The 16,179-nt window shown below is 41.5% G+C and overlaps 2 protein-coding genes across 3 annotated transcripts; both read left to right on the top strand.

Annotated features, from left to right (window-relative positions):
* The first annotated feature begins 1,271 nt into the window (after positions 1–1,271).
* On the top strand, positions 1,272–5,080 carry mettl9 (methyltransferase 9, His-X-His N1-histidine). 2 transcript variants are annotated; one of them, XM_021581181.3, is made up of 6 exons: positions 1,272–1,872; positions 2,079–2,240; positions 2,565–2,755; positions 2,904–3,113; positions 3,176–3,360; positions 3,611–5,080. In XM_021581181.3, the coding sequence occupies exons 2-6, from the start codon at positions 2,145–2,147 to the stop codon at positions 3,820–3,822; spliced, it is 894 nt and encodes a 297-aa protein (XP_021436856.1). In that variant the 5' UTR covers positions 1,272–1,872; positions 2,079–2,144; the 3' UTR covers positions 3,823–5,080. The 2 variants fall into 2 exon arrangements, with proteins under 2 accessions (XP_021436856.1, XP_021436855.1); XM_021581180.3 differs by having other exon boundaries at positions 1,490–2,240.
* A 308-nt stretch (positions 5,081–5,388) lies between these two features.
* Positions 5,389–16,154, top strand: LOC110502849 (ER lumen protein-retaining receptor 2). The gene is made up of 5 exons (XM_021581183.3): positions 5,389–5,739; positions 8,137–8,237; positions 12,862–13,020; positions 13,158–13,410; positions 14,805–16,154. Exons 1-5 carry the CDS (start codon positions 5,649–5,651, stop codon positions 14,837–14,839), a joined length of 639 nt encoding a protein of 212 aa, XP_021436858.1. The 5' UTR covers positions 5,389–5,648; the 3' UTR covers positions 14,840–16,154.
* Positions 16,155–16,179: the final 25 nt, after the last annotated feature.

Raw genomic sequence — 16,179 nt, 5'->3', positions numbered from 1 at the left:
GTTAAAGTCCCCTCCTATCAATAATAACGAATTGGGAAATTTAGATAACCAATGAAGTATATGTTTCTCTATAGATTCAAGCAACTCATCATTATCATGTTTGGTGTTGTACCCGTAGAAGTTTACAGTAATGAGCGTAATGTCATTGTAACTGATCATTCTCATGTTTGGTGTTGTACCTGTAGAAGTTTACAGTAATGAGCATAATGTCATTGTAACTGATCACAAGACAAATAAAGTGACCAAAGGGGTCACATTCCGAGTGTAGAATATTACCACCAAAGGTATTTTTCATTGTAGTGACTCTAGCGGAGCGTTCAGATCCATGGGAAAGCCAAATATCGTTGCCCCACTGTGACCTCCAGAAGTTGGCATCAGCCAAAATTTAGTGAGACTCTTGAAAAAAGCAAAAATCTGTTCGAAATTGTTTAGCAAATAAAAATAAGGCCTTGCGCTTCACACTGTTTCGTAACCCCCTAGCATTAAGAGATAATATAGACAAAGACAAAACAGCAAAGATTATATAAAAGTATAAACTGTAGTAGGATGAGTCAAAGACGTAGGAGCAGTGAACGTAAACGATAAGGAACCGAGATCTGCACCATTTAAGTCAATTAAAGTGAAAATAGCTTATTCCATAACCTTTGAAATTCAACTCAACTGGAAATTATGTTCAAGTTCAACCAAGGGTTCTTGTAGTAAGAGAGACTAAAAACCCTCTTTAGTGTAAACAGGAACTATTCTGAGAAATAAAACAACAAATAATAATTTAAATAAAAGGGTACCTACTATTTTAAGTACATATGAAAACTGATCATAAAATAATTGAATAAAAAATGTTTTACATATAAACGTTCCTAAGACCTTTTTTGGAAATAAGTATTAATAACTATAGAACAATAACCGTGTAAAGTCAGAACAGACCTGTATGCCATTTAAAACACGTCCTACCTAACTCCAATAGCTTATGTATAATTAGGCAATAAGTTATGCCGGGGTGTGGTATATGGCCAATATACCACGGCTAAGGGCTGTTCTTATGTACGACACATCGCAGAGTGCCTGGACACAGCCCTTTTAGCCGTGGTATATTGGCCATATACCACAAACCCCAAAGGTGCCTTATTGCTATTATCAACTGGTTACCAACGTAATTAGCTCAGTAAAACTACATGTTTTCTCCTACCAGTGGTATGTCAGCCAATCAGCATTCAGGGCTGGAACCACACAGTTAATAACTACAAATATGCTACCTCCCCAGAAATGTCTCTGTACGTCTTGTCTCTCCACTTAACGTTAAGTCACACCAGACAACTGAAACCGTTGAGGTGATTGAAAATGCCATCCATCTCTGCCGATGTGTGGTTTGGGGTGTGCATTGTTAAATAAAGGTTAAAGAAAACAATTAATTGTTGGACAAGACTATGTGGGAACTATTTAGATGTAACACAGGAAGCAAACGTGTATTTCCAGATTTTTACCCCCTATCCTTTTTTGTAGGTTTATGGTGCTTTCAAGACAACTTGGGAACTCGGAAAAAACGAGTCATGACGAAACATAACGTCAGCGAACTTCAGGTCGGAAAGTCGGAGCTCTAGAAAGAGGCCCGTGTTCCCGATTTGGAATTCCGGGTGGATGACTGTTGAAAACGAAATTTACCAGTCGGGGGTCGTTATTTTTCGTAGTTCTTAGTTGTTTTGAATGCACAGAACTCTGATATTTCCCAGTTGTTTTGAACGTAGCATTGCTAGGCTGGCAGTCTTCAGATGTGACCGTCACAAGGCAATTCGAATTGAGCTGAAAGTATTTGCACAACGGATTAAGATGTCGAATAAATAACATGTGGACTCCAAAAGGTCACCACGCCTTCAGGTTTGTGTGTTTGTTATGTTTGGACCTGAAGGTATGCACTGCGTGTGCTATCACAATTGGATACTCTCTGGCTAGTTTATCTAATATTACATCTGTCTAACAACTTGAAAATCTAGTGACCAGTTAGTGAACAACCAGGTTGCAGCAGGCACTTTTCCAATAGCTGCCAAATCTGTTGCGTTATTGTCGGTATGTGTCATCTACAGCTGAGGACATTGCTTTTTGTAGCGTGGGTGTTGGGCTACATCGCCTTTCTGCTCGGTACTAGAAAGATGTGGACAGGGAAGTACGTGCGCAGTCCACTCGCTCGTTCACTTTTCATGAACATGATAAGCGAAAGCGAAGAATCCGGACAAGAAACCCAAGAGGTAAGTGTCTAACTACAGAGTTACCTTTAAACAATTACACTATTTACTGGCAGAATATCACACTTCTCCCTGACATAATTTTGCGGAAGTGAGCATTTTAAAGGAAAATTGTGCATTCAGCAAGAACCAGCGACTGTATTTCCTTGGTTGCCAGGTGGAAAAGAAGTCGTATTTCCTAATAAATTATTCAAGAGCTTTTATTTTATGTCCGTATTTATGAAGAGATTGACACAAATAACCGGATTAACCAGTGTTGTGGTAATGAGTAATTTTCACTCTCTTGCACTCTCTCATTTCTCCTCCTTTCCCCTCCCTGCTCCTCAGTGGTACAAGTGCTCCCCAGACCTGTTGGGGGAGGTGGTTAGGCCTCTGTTTGTGCAGAGCCATCTGGACCAGGACACCCAGGCTTTTCTGAGACGCAGCATAGAAAAGTCTGGCTGGATGTTCACCCAGTTCTACCACTCCTTCATTTCCACTGTCCTCAGCCCCCTGGTGTCACGCACATCCATCAATGGGTAGGGAAACTGTGTTTTAATGCTGTCATTCTGTCTCTCACACCCTCCTGTTTTGGGTCTCTGCTTGCTCTTTTCTCGCCTCTCAATATGTTTTGTCCAGGTGCTGTACCCCTCACTCATTATTATCCTTTCTCTACTTCTCTCCCAGGTTCCTAGGTCGTGGCTCTATGTTTGTGTTCTCTGCAGATCAGCTCCAGCAGCTGCTTCGCGTCGCCCCCGAGTGGCGAGGGGAGAGACTGCTGGACCTAGGGGCCGGGGATGGGGGCGTCACTGAGGTGATGGGAGCCCACTTCAGAGAGGTCTACGCCACTGAGGTTTCTCCTCCCATGAAGTGGCACCTCCAGAGGAAGAAGTACAGGTAAGTGATACACACACATTACACACCATACACAGTCTCTGATGTCCTCTTCTTTCTCTTAGGCTTTTAGGCATTGATGAATGGCAGCATACTGGGTTCCAGTATGACCTGATCAGCTGTCTGAACCTGCTAGACCGCTGTGACGACCCCCTGGATCTCCTCAGGGGCATCCACCGCTCGCTGGTGCCCAGCACGGGAAGACTCATCCTGGCCGCTGTCCTGCCCTTCCAGCCCTGGGTGGAGATAGGTGAGATGGAGCACAAATCAGTGATACAGGTTGAAGACTTAGGGCCATGTCCTTACTTGAGACTTCCAGCTAAATCATATGTTGATGTCAATGAGATATTTGTGTGAATGTGTATGGAGCTGCTTTCGGGCAGGTAGTAACGGTATTTAAAATAAAATATATGGAGACAGGTAGAATACTTTTATTGTTTTGGCTGCCACAAGGCCTTTTCTAGATTGGTCTCCTGAATCTGTGTTTTTTCTGTCTCTAGGTGGGAAGTGGCAGCGCCCTAGAGAGCACATCAAAGTGAAGGGGAAGAAATGGGAGGAGCAAGTCACCAACCTGTCCAATGAGGTGTTCCGGGAAGTGGGGTTTGAGGTGGAGGCAGTGACTCGGCTGCCGTACCTGTGTGAGGGAGACATGTACAAAGATTACTATGTACTGGATGATGCTGTCTTCGTCCTGAAACCTGTGGAGGAGTGAAGTCAGTTACTGTATCTTGGGGTGCATCTCAATTATCCACATTTGCATCCTCATCTCCTTCCTTCATCTGCATTATCCTAAAACAACCAACCGTCCTTCCAACGAGACTGAACCATAGATAATGGGCTGGTTCCACAGTGCAGGTGACTGCTGACTGACTGATCTACAAATGATTTAGCACCATACATAACAACTTGTTTATTATTTTTAGATCGTTATGTCAGTCACCATTTGTCCACAATGCATCATGGATTTGATGCTCTCAAACAGGGCCAATGATAAAGTCCTCTAGAGGCCAAAAGGCTGTATTAGCATGGTCAGCGCCATTTAGGGCTTCCACCATTTTAATGTAGTCAACTGGGTGGGACTTCCAACTTATTTGGCTGATTCCTATTGGTGACCCTGATGGAGTCATGCTCAACTGTTGCTTTTACCCATCCTTTGTTTTCAGATGAGTGCAGATCGAGGAGAGGAAGCAACTTTAGACTATTGAGATGCATCAGCTGACCTTTCCTAGAGCATCTGTGTACAGTAGATACAGTAGAAGGCTTTCTGACTGGCTGCTGGATTTGTATTGAATTAGTGAAGGTTAAGTAAGATTTTCTTAATTACATTGAGAGTATTTCTCATTTACATTACCACTTTCTCTTTAAAGTCAGCTGGGGAATCCTGGTTTGAAACTCGGGTAGCTCCACTGTTTACCAACTGTCGTGTCATACTGTGTCATACCTCTACAGTCTAAGAAACAAAAAAATTGATGTTTGCCATTGAATATAATAACTTGATTGGAATATAATAACACAACTCTGTAAATGATAGGGAGGGAGGATTTCATCTTCTGTGCCAACATATCACTGGAAATTGTCTGTTCTTGGTTGACGTATAGTGATGTAAATGTATTGTCTTATTCTGGCTTAGTTGGTAATTTCTCCAACAATAACATTGTGATACTGTACATATGAACCGGTTGATCTAATTGATTTAGTCAAGCACAGATGGAGGGAATTCCTTCCCACCAGTCTATTTGTCTTAAGGTTTAATTATAAGCACACTGTTTCTAACTGTTGTATTATCAACTGGGCAGTAACGTTCTGTTACAATGACATCTGGGTTGATTATTTATAGCAATGTGAGGCCTTGTCAGTGAATATCTCCCATCTAGTTTTATAGGCAGCAGAACAAGTTTACTTTAATGTTCCAGTCACTGTATTTTACGTAAAGTAATATCACCTCAACAATTAAAATATTTTTTCTGTGACTTATGTCATTCTTGACCTTCATATTCACTTTTTTATATTTAAAGTGCAGTGGACGTTTGAGATGACGTAGGTGCAGTATGTATCAGAAAGGATGTAATTTGCATGAAGGATGTCTTGGATGCCAATGTAATGTATGATGTGCATTTGAGTGACTTAAGTCTATTTAAGCTTATTTGAAAATACTCTCCAATGTAGTTGTTCAATCCAATGTCAAATTCTCAGTTCGGTCTGTGGATTAGTCCGTTTTTTAATAAATAGACTAGTTAAAAATAATGAATAGAAATTCAATTTATGTGATCACGGACGTGCCCCTCCCACCGGCGTGTCCCATTCCGCGAACGTCAAGTTTTTCCCGACTTGCATTTGGGCGCCGATATCTTTGGCCACGTCGCGCATTACTCGACATTTTCCCGTTCAGACCGATGAAAACGTCCATTTAGGTGCCTGACAGAACCTCTTGTAAGGTTTTAAACTCGTCAGTAACGGGGGCTAGAAGGTCGAATTTGTTTTGACGGGCATAAGTTCGTGCTAGCGAAGGCAAAGCCGCCTTCAATACCCAGCAGAATCATGAACATTTTCAGACTCACCGGCGATCTTTCCCATTTAGCAGCCATCATTATTCTACTTCTAAAAATATGGAAAACCAGGTCCTGTGCCGGTGAGTAAGATTCCCATTTGGAGTATTTGCAGCCTGCACACATCTCCGATTGACATCTTCATTCCAGCTAGCAACGTTTCCTTAGCTCGGTAACGACGTTAGCGCTTGCGGCTTTATAGCAAACCAGATTGTTAACATTGATGCTAGCACGGCCTTGTTAATAATGTTGGGAAAGGCCGAAATACACCTAGCCAAATTAAATCACCTAAATCCCAGTGATCATGACACTTTTGGTTGGTTATCGTTAGTTCGCTTGTACAGCTAATTAACAAGACACCAACATCAACTAGTTGAGTATCCCATTCATTTGCTGACCAGCTAGCTGCTATGTCAGGCAACAGATTTGCGCATGTCAGTTTGGGGGCACTATTAACCCGTTTCCCTGTGTGATATGTCATGCATCAGGTAGCGTAGTGGTTAAAGCGTTGGGCCAGTAACCGAAAGGTTGCTAGATCGAATCCCCCGAGCTGAAAAGGTACAAATTTCGTTCTGCCCCTGTACAAGGCAGTTAACCCACTAATACGAATTATTTCTTAACTGACTGGCTAGTTAAAGAACGGAAAAAAATGCAATTATCCCTGTTGTATAGGATCTGGGAGCTCGGAAACAAACGAGCTCAGATTGGGGAAAAATCGTTATGACCAGCCATCCAACTCGAAAACTTACGCCTCTTTCTAGTGTTTAGACTGTCCGACCTGAATCGTCACTGACGACATGATATTTATTCTTCTGAGTTCCCAGTTGATTTGAACGCCGATGCTACCCTGGCCTGACCTGTGACGTGGCAGCAGCGCTTTTACTTAAACGCGGATAAGAGAAATAGCTGTCGAATACACAGCTAGAGCAGAATATTGACTTTACCTTATACAAAATTTAATTAGTTCAATTCCAATGTCCCCTGGGAATACAAGGTTTCTTGCATAGTCTGTTGTGAGAACTAGTTTGGGGTTGAAGGTCAGGTTTAGGATGCATTATCTGAGGAGTCACTGACACCTGTCATGTATCAACAACTTCAGTTGGCAGGTGGCCCACAAGAGTTTGGATTTGTGACACCAATTCCAGTCAGGCAAAAATCTGTTTATGCTTAGGTACTGTGCCTGTCATTAGGAACATAACCAAACCACTGAAGTTGAATACATTTTTTAGTATACTCTAGACCAGCGGCGTTATTAATGTATTGGGAGGTTGACTACAAGTGGGTGTGAGGGGACAGGTTGCCACTTGAGTGTTTGCAGGCAGGCCTTCTGAGGGGCAGCTGTGAGTCTATGCCTGTTTAGATTGCCTGTAATAAAACGCCTTGGAAGTCTAAGTTCTTATCACTGTCATCACTATCAATTCAAATCAAATGTTATTTGTCACATACACATGGTTAGCAGATGTTAATGCGAGTGTAGCGAAATGCTTGTGCTTCTAGTTCCGACAATGCAGTAATAACCAACGAGTAATCTAACCTAACAATTCCAAAACTACTACCATATTCACACAAGTGTAAAGGGATAAAGAAAATGTACATAAAGATATGTGAATGAGTGATGGTACAGAACGGCATAGGCAAGATGCAGTAGATGGTATCGAGTACAGTATATACATATGAGATGAGTATGTAAACAAAGTGGCATAGTTTAAAGTGGCTAGTGATACATGTATTACATAAATATGCAGTAGATGATATAGAGTACAGTATATACATAGACATATGAGATGAATAATGTAGGGTATGTAAACATTATATTAAGTAGCATTGTTTAAAGTGGCTAGTGATATATTTTACATCAATTCCCATTATTAAAGTGGCTGGAGTTGAGTCAGTGTGTTGGCAGCAGCCACTCAATGTTAGTGATGGCTGTTTAACAGTCTGATGGCCTTGAGATATAAGCTGTTTTTCAGTCTCTCGGTCCCAGCTTTGATGCACCTGTACTGACCTTGCCTTCTGGATGATAGCGGGGTGAACAGGCAGTGGTTCGGGTGGTTGTTGTCCTTGATGATCTTTATGGCCTTCCTGTGACATCGGGTGGTGTCTTATCTGGCCATGCTAGAGAAGACAGAAGCCTGGTGCAGGGTCTAACTGGGTTAGCCTGTGAAATGGGATAAAATTAGCTTGCCAGGTTTGGATTCCTATCAAGAGGCCACCAGAGTACCTGTTCCTCCCTGGGAAGTTACACTGATCTGATTGGATAGGTGAAAGCAAGGATTCCACTTCTTAGCCTCACACCAACCCTGTCGCGTCACATCCGTGGTCACTCTAAGGAAGGATTGCACAACAATTTCAGATGAAGGACAAGAAGAGGAATTTCTTAAGGCTTTTGAGATACACTCTTGGGGGACTGTTGTGAGTTTGGTAGAGAAGAGCAACATTTGACGTCTCATACACCCGTTGGTTGGTTGTCTCTCTGACAGGTATCTCAGGGAAGAGTCAGATCCTGTTCGCCTTGGTGTTCACCACGCGCTACCTGGACCTGCTCACCTCCTTCATCTCCCTCTACAACACCACCATGAAGGTGAGACACCAACACCATAGACCCCCTCACCTCCATGAGGGTGGCAGGCTCATCCTCTTACAGCTCTTTGTGCACCAACACACCCCACCCGTGCTCTGTAGTAGAGCGATCTATTCACGAGTCAATATTGAAGTACTGATAAGTTGACACACCCTTGAATATCCAAGGTTCATTGGTGTATGTGAGTGGGTATGTCCAAAACGTATACCTCTAACTATGGATACCGCTAGTTAGTACATTTTAAAACCCAACAAGCAGATAATTTGCTAACTTTTCTCATCTATCTGAGGTTGCTTTTAGTAAGATGTCAAGTGCCTTCAAAGTATTCAAAACCCTTCATTTATTCAACATTTTGTTACAGCCTGAATTCAAAATGCATAAAATTCTCTTTTTCTCACTCCTCTACACACAATACCGCATGACAGTGAAAACATGTTTGCAAATGTATTTAAAATGAAATACAGAAATCTCATTTACATAAGTATTGACATCCATTTGCTATGACACTCCAAATTGAGCTCATGTGCATCCAATTTTCTTTGATCTTCCTGTCACAACTTGATTGGGGTCCACCTGTGGCCAATTCAATTTTTTGGGATGTGATTTTGAAAGAAACACAATTGACAGTGCATGTCAGAGCAGAAACTATACCATGAAGTTGAAGGAACAGTCCATAGATCTGCAAGATGAAATTGTGATGATGCATACAGTGGCAAGAAAGTATGTGAACCATTTGGAATTACCTGGATTTCGGTGTAAATTTGACTAAATCTGTTCTTCATCTTATGTCAGAACAATAGACAGTGTGCTTAAACTAAACACATAAATGATTGTATTTTTCTTATCTATATTGAATACATAATTTAAACATTCAGTGTTGGTTGGAAAACGTATGTTAACACCTAGGCTAATGACTTCTCCAAAAGCTAATTGGAGTCAGGAGTCCGCTAACCTGGAGTCCAATGAGACGAGATTGGAGATGTTGGTTAGAGCTGCCGTGCCCCATTAAAGAAAAACACTCAAATTTGAGTTTGCTCGAAGCATTGCCTAATGTGAACCAGGCCTCGATCAAAATAGATCACAGAAGACCTAAGATTAAGAATTGTTGCCTTGCCTAAAGCTGGAAAGGGTTCCAAAAGTATCTCTAAAAGCCTTGATGATCATCAGTCCACAGTAAGACAAATAGTCTATAAATGGAGAAAGTTCGGCACTGTTGCTACTCTCCCTAGGAGTTGCCGTCCTGCAAAGATGACTGCAAGAGCACAGTGCAGAATGCGCAATGAGGTTAAGAAGAATCCTAGAGTGTCAGCTAAAGACTTACAGAAATGTCTGGAACATGCTAACATCTCTGTTGACGAGTCTACAATACATAAAACACTAAACAAGAATGGTGTTTGTGGGAGGACACCACGGAAGAAGCTACTGCTGTCAAAAAAAACATTACTGCACGTCTGAAGTTCTCAAAAGAGCACCTGGATGTTCCACAGAGCTACTGGCAAAATATTCTGTGGACAGATGAAACTACAGTTGAGTTGTTTGGAAGGAACACACAACACTGTGGAGAAAAGGCCCAGCACACCAACATCAACACCTCATCCCAACTGTAAAGTATGGTGGAGGGAGCGTCATGGTTTGAGCTGCTTTGCTGCCTCAGGGCCTGGACAGCTTGCTATCATTGATGGAAAAATGAATTCCCAAGTTTATCAAGACATTTTGCAGGAGAATGTCCACAGGACAACCAAAAACACAGAAGTAAATCAACGACAGAATAGCTTCAACAGAAGAAAATACGCCTTCTGGAGTGGCCCAGTCATAGTCCTGACCTCAAATCGATTGGGATGCTGTGGCATGACCTTAAAAGAGCAGTTCACACCAGACATTCCAAGAATATTGCTGAACTGATACAGTTTTGTAAAGCGGAATGGTCCAAAATTCCTCCTGACTGTTGTGCAGGTCTGATCCACAACTACAGAAATAGTTTGGTTGAGGTTATTGCTGCCAAAAAGGGGTTAACCAGTTATTAAATCCAAGGGTTCACATACTTTTCCAACCCTGCACTGTGAATGTTTACACGGTGTGTTCAAGAAAGCCATGAAACAGTATAGTTTGTTATTAGTTTAAGCAGACTGTGTCTATTGTTGTGACTTAGATGAAGATCATAACATTGTATTACCAATTTATGCAGAACTCCAGGTAATTCTAAAGGGTTCACATACTTTTTCTTCCTACTGTATATCTAGGGAAGGGTATAAAACAATTTCCACAGTGGTCTCCATTGGGAAATGGAAAAAAACATGAACTACCCAGACTGCCTAGAGCTGGCTGTCCAACCAAACTGAGTACCGGGCATGAGGGACCTTGGTCAGGGAGGTGACCAAGAACCCAATGACCACTCTGACAGAACTACATAGTTCCTTGGCTGAGATGGGAGAACCTGCTAGAAGGACAACAGTCTCTACAGCACCTCAACCAATCTGGGCCTTGAGAGAGTGGCCAGATGGAAGTGACTATTAGGAAAAAGGCACATAACAATACACCTGGAGTTTGCAAAAAGGCAGGTGAAAGACATGCTGACTAGACTGCGTGCGTCATCGCGCACATGTTGATTTTGTCCAGATGCGATCAGGACTCACTGGTTGAAATATCAAAACAAACTCCGAACCAATTATATTAATTTGGGGACTGGTCGAAAAGCATATTAATATTCATGGCAATTCAGCTAGCTAGCGTGCTGTTGCTAGCTGATTTGTCCTGGGATATAACCATTGAGTTGTAATTTTACCTGAAATGCACAATGTTCTCTACTCCTACAATTAAAGGTAAACCAAGTTAGTTTCTAATAATCTCTTCTTTGAACTTTATATGGCGGTTGGCAAAATGCATAATTAAAATGCATCATCACCAACTGGAGTGTGGAACTCAGTTAATCGTTCAATCACCCACGTGGGTATATGCTCCTAAAAACCAATGAGGGGGTGGGACTTTCAGCTATTTTAGCGCCTGGCCATGTAGACACAAGTGAGCAGTGTGGATAAAATGATTGAATAACATGTATGTGTAATGTTTTTTTTGTAACGCAAGTGCTGTGGTCACCATGAAAGACAAAATATTCTCTGGTCTGAGACAAAAATATAAATGTTTGGCCTGAATGCAAGTGCTGTGTCTGGAGAACCAGGCACAGCTCATCACACTTCTAACACCATCCCTTTCGTGAAGCATGGTGGCAGCGTCATACTATGGGGATGCTTTTCAGTGGCGGAGACTAGGTTCCAAGTACAGGGAAATCCCAGACGTGAATCCTATTGAAAATCTGTGGAAGAACTTGAAGATTGCTGTTCACCGCAGCTCCCCATCCAACTTAAAAGAGCTTGAGAAAATCTACAAGGAAGAATGGGAGAAAATCCCCAAATCCAGATGTGCAAAGCTGATAGACATACAGTACCAAAGACAACTCAAAGCTGTAATTGCTGCCAAAAGTGCTTCTACAAAGTATTGGCTAGGTGTGAATTCTTAAGTAAATTGGATGTTTATGCATTTTATTTTCAATTAAGTTGCTAACATTTCTAAACATTTTCACTTTGTCATTATGGGGTTATTGTGTGTATAATTTAATACATTTTCAGGATATAAAACACTGAGGAATAAGTCAATGGGTATGAGTACTTTCTGAAGACTGGTTAACTCGGGTCTGCAACCTTTTCGTGTGTGTGTGTTTTTAACCTTTTGCAAGCTATAAAGTTTACTTACATTTTTTTAATAGCTTTCAAATTGGCACATTCTTCTCTACCCTGCAACTCTTCCCTGGATCTGTGATGTACAATGTATGTTTTCTGTCAATATACCTGCTAAATAATCTAAAATGTTTAGTATTTTCCCAAATTCTGTTTCCTGTTTTTATTTTGCTACTCAATATTTTCATTGTTTCGCTATGAATAATTGTATGTTCAGAGTCCATGAAAATATTTACATCTCATCAGAAGACCATTATTGAGGTCTGATTTAGATTTGTTGTTGGTGTAATTCCCCTTTAATTGCTCATCTAGCAAGAGGAATGTGTAGGTCTAGCAATTTTCTGCTGTTGGCCTACTGCTGTAGCACGTCATGGCAGTTTGCAAAACACTGGCCACCCAATGATTGTATCAATATAGTGCTGTCAGGTAAGCCTACTTTGCAGTTAACATTTCAATGAGATTTGAGTTTTTTTGTGAAACCCATTCGGTCTACCCACAAGATGGTTTTCATTAGCATCGCTAACTGTCTAGATAGACACGCGCACACCAAACAGACGGGGGGGGGGGGGCAATATTGCTGAACATTTATTGGCGGATGTTACATTTGGCTTTTTGAGGCAATAGTGGATAACTAGAGGTGGGATGTGGCTTTTATTGGATAGTACCTGGGAGATTTGTTTGACAGTTTGCAACGGAACACTTTTAAATGTATGTACTTTAGAATTGATTGGCGAGCCACTCAGGTGAGCTGCGAGCTAATCTACCTGTTGGAGACCCTTGGGTTAAAGTAATTTGGATGTAAACACTCGCCTTCCAAGTTCTAGTGAAGGGATCATCTAGTCAGTGTGCTGTATGTGTCCTCACCTTGACTAGTGGATTGTATTATGTTTCAGGTCATTTACATTGGCTGTGCGTATGCCACCGTGTACCTGATCTACACTAAGTTCAAGGCCACCTACGACGGTAACCATGACACCTTCAGAGTGGAGTTTCTGGTCGTTCCCGTGGGAGGGCTGGCTTTCCTTGTCAACCACGACTTCTCTCCTCTCGAGGTAAGTCCACACACACACACACACACACACACACGTACGTCTCGGTATGATGAGTGCATACTGCATCAGTGTCTTATACAGCAACTGATTTAGAGCCACACACTCCCGCTCTCTCTCCCTATCTTCTCTCCCTCCAGATCCTGTGGACATTCTCCATCTACTTGGAGTCGGTGGCCATCTTGCCACAGCTCTTCATGATCAGTAAGACTGGCGAGGCAGAGACTATCACTACCCACTACCTGTTCTTCCTGGGCCTGTACCGGGCCCTGTACCTCATCAACTGGATCTGGCGCTTCTATTTGGAGGGGTTCTTCGACATGATCGCTATCGTGGCCGGTGTTGTTCAGACAATCCTCTATTGCGACTTCTTCTATCTGTACGTAACGAAAGGTGAGTCGAGTTGCAGTCTTCCAACTTATTTCCTAAGTAAGTTTGGTGCCAAGTGTGACGCTGTAGTGTCCTTTTACTCACTTCTCTTACAGTCGCCGAAACTGTTACAAAGAGTGCTTAGAGTAATGCCCCATTCACATCGTGACTTATTTCATTATGCCGTATGACATCTTCATGCAATCTGGTTCCGCTACTGGACGGTAGCTAATGGACGCTACTCCATCCAGTAATGGAACCAAATTGCATGAAGATGACACAACACAAGATTGAGGAGAGTCTCTAGTCAGAGATCACATTTATTTTGGAAAATTGCAAAATGACTTTCATTCTAGACAGGAGAAACATATTGTTTCAGGTGATAATAAAACATTTATTTTAGTTTTTCCTAAAATTGTTTCTCAAATTTTCTACCAAGTTAAACTAGTTTACAGAGCAGCTAGCTAACGGTAGCTAAAAGCTAGGCTATGCATAAGATATTGTAGCTAGAGACCTGCACCTAATAATTAGAAATAAAAACAAACTCAAATGGGAGGCAAGTCACATAGTATAATTGGCTTAGCGGTCAATGTGTATTTAACAATACTATTAAAATAGTACTCACTTATAGGAATGGATAATTGTTTATAAGCCACTAGCTATCCCATAAAACCATTGCTGAAAATCACATCTTGTTCACCTGTATTTAGCTTGTTTTTATTTTATTTCTCATTTGTTTTTGTTCTATGTTATTTTTAGCACTACATTGATATTGAGTACTGCATTGTTGGGTTTAGAGCTTGCTAGAAAGTCATCTCACTGTACTTGTACACGGACTCTGGCTGCGCTGAAGCACACTTGATGACAATGCAAAGTTTGGAAAAATGTAAAAGTATGCACATCCGTTTCACAACAGAGCCTTCAACTGCAGGGTGCGCAGTGATACAACACTGTTGCATACAGTCCCCATTTAAATGAATGACATCTGGCACATCTCTACAGACTGCTCAGATGTAATGTGAATGAGGCATTAAGTATTCTATGGGGTACTGGTTTTGACACGCAGCTAAATGTAAGAAAATGGGTCTGGGTGTATCGTGCAATGGTGACTTAATGAGGCCGTGCAGCGTGAATAAGCTAGCATGAACTTTGACTTCTGAGTCTAGTGTCTCATCTTACCCCGTTCTATATTAAGTGGGAGCTATAATGGTTCAGCATTTGTATACGTTGGCTAACTAACCAGGTACTTTACTCCTACTCTCAATGTGGAAGCCTAGGGTCTTAAAGTCCAGTATATATGATTGGCTTGTCACTTTCAGCACTCACCAGGAGCCTCTGGTATCTGTTAATGTGAAGAAAATGTGCTGAGCATCGGTTGAACAGGAGTGTTGAACCTAAACATCTCTCCTCTGTTTCAGTACTGAAAGGAAAGAAGCTGAGTCTTCCAGCATAAGTGCCAAAGATCATCAATTTGGCAGACTCGTGGATGGCGCGACAAAGGAAACCGTTGCCTCCATCCCACCCCCTCTACTCCCCCCACCAGTGTAAGATGCGTGAGACAGAGAGCGAGACTTTTACAGTTTGTCCTGTCTCCTGACCACTATCAGCGACACCCATGGGCCTGTTCAGGGGGGTGCAAACGTAAGGGCTCTCAGAAAGAAATGTACTGTGTAGAACAGATGATTATGTAGAGCTAGATAATAGTTGTCAGCTCAATTCATTATATTTCTATCTGCAACGCTTTGAACGCTTCACCTCGCTGAATACACCCTAGAATCAACCTGAAGAGGCCATCCTGCAGCTTTCTGTTTGATGCATCAAGCCTTTTTTTATCACTGTATAAAGGAAGAAAAAAGGAAGAATTTTTCTACATAAGTGTACTCTGATTTGACACGTTAGCAAAAGAGGTGAAAACAAATTGCCTTTGATTTGGCACTGTAAAACATTGGAGCCAACTTCTTGGGGTGGGATATTAACTAAAACCATTTATCTCAAATGTACATAGTATTTTTTTCCTGAATCCCAATGGAGCGGAAGTGTAATGGAGGCGTTGTATCCCTTGGCTGGAAAACCTTTGTTTTGTCTTTCTGACCCAGTGTACATTCCTGTATAAAGATGGCAGTTAAAACTGTTCATGTCCTAGTCAATACTTAATATTTCCCCAAACTGGCTATTTTTTATTTTTTTTGAAGTTGGAATTTACCAGTAACTGTCACCTGCTATTTGAGTTAACTGTACATTTTCGGTGGATATGAGGTCTCACTCAGCGCCCCAAATGTTTTCACTGATACAGTAACTGCCGCATCTGCATTGCTGTAAATGGCTTTCAATTCACATTTACGTCAACATTTTCTTACAATGGGCTATCTATATTTATCATATTCTGTCATTTCAAAATGGCTCTTCTGAAATTAGTTCATTCGATGGCAATATGCTATAGGCTACCAAGGCAGAAATCAGCTCCTGAAGCCATTGTTCTATTCAGATATATTTTGTGTATCTTTCCTTTCAAAAAAAGATAATGTCCATAGAATTGTCTACGTGATGTGCGTATTGTTGAGCTCACTTTAGAGATCTAGCTGTTGATCTGTGACAAACATGATTCTACGGGCATTGTTAAATTGGAACCAGAATGACTACCTTATTTTAAAGACATCTGCCTTGATGTTGTCTTCACATGCAGATCATTCCAATTGGTTAGGATTTGATTTTTTCCTGAGCTTTCTTTTGCATGATGTTGCCATCACAAATAAAGATTTTACGGGAAACATTTGACTCTGGCTTCCTGACTTG

The sequence above is a fragment of the Oncorhynchus mykiss genome, chromosome 23 (assembly GCF_057628025.1).
Source record: "Oncorhynchus mykiss isolate SJ-2025 chromosome 23, ASM5762802v1, whole genome shotgun sequence".
NCBI classification, from domain to species: domain Eukaryota; kingdom Metazoa; phylum Chordata; class Actinopteri; order Salmoniformes; family Salmonidae; genus Oncorhynchus; species Oncorhynchus mykiss.
The sequence above is the reverse complement of the archived record's forward strand: the minus strand, read 5'-3'. Positions and strand labels throughout refer to the sequence as shown.

Coding starts and splice junctions, on each gene's coding strand:
- LOC110502849 (XM_021581183.3), top strand. CDS start 5,649: ATGAACATTTTCAGACTCACCGGCGATCTTTCCCATTTAGCAGCCATC. Junction 5,740..8,136: donor GAAAACCAGGTCCTGTGCCG/GTGAGTAAGATT, acceptor TCTCTCTGACAG/GTATCTCAGGGAAGAGTCAG. Junction 13,411..14,804: donor CTATCTGTACGTAACGAAAG/GTGAGTCGAGTT, acceptor CCTCTGTTTCAG/TACTGAAAGGAAAGAAGCTG.
- mettl9 (XM_021581180.3), top strand. CDS start 2,064: ATGTGTCATCTACAGCTGAGGACATTGCTTTTTGTAGCGTGGGTGTTG. Junction 2,241..2,564: donor CCGGACAAGAAACCCAAGAG/GTAAGTGTCTAA, acceptor CCTGCTCCTCAG/TGGTACAAGTGCTCCCCAGA. Junction 3,361..3,610: donor CCAGCCCTGGGTGGAGATAG/GTGAGATGGAGC, acceptor TTCTGTCTCTAG/GTGGGAAGTGGCAGCGCCCT.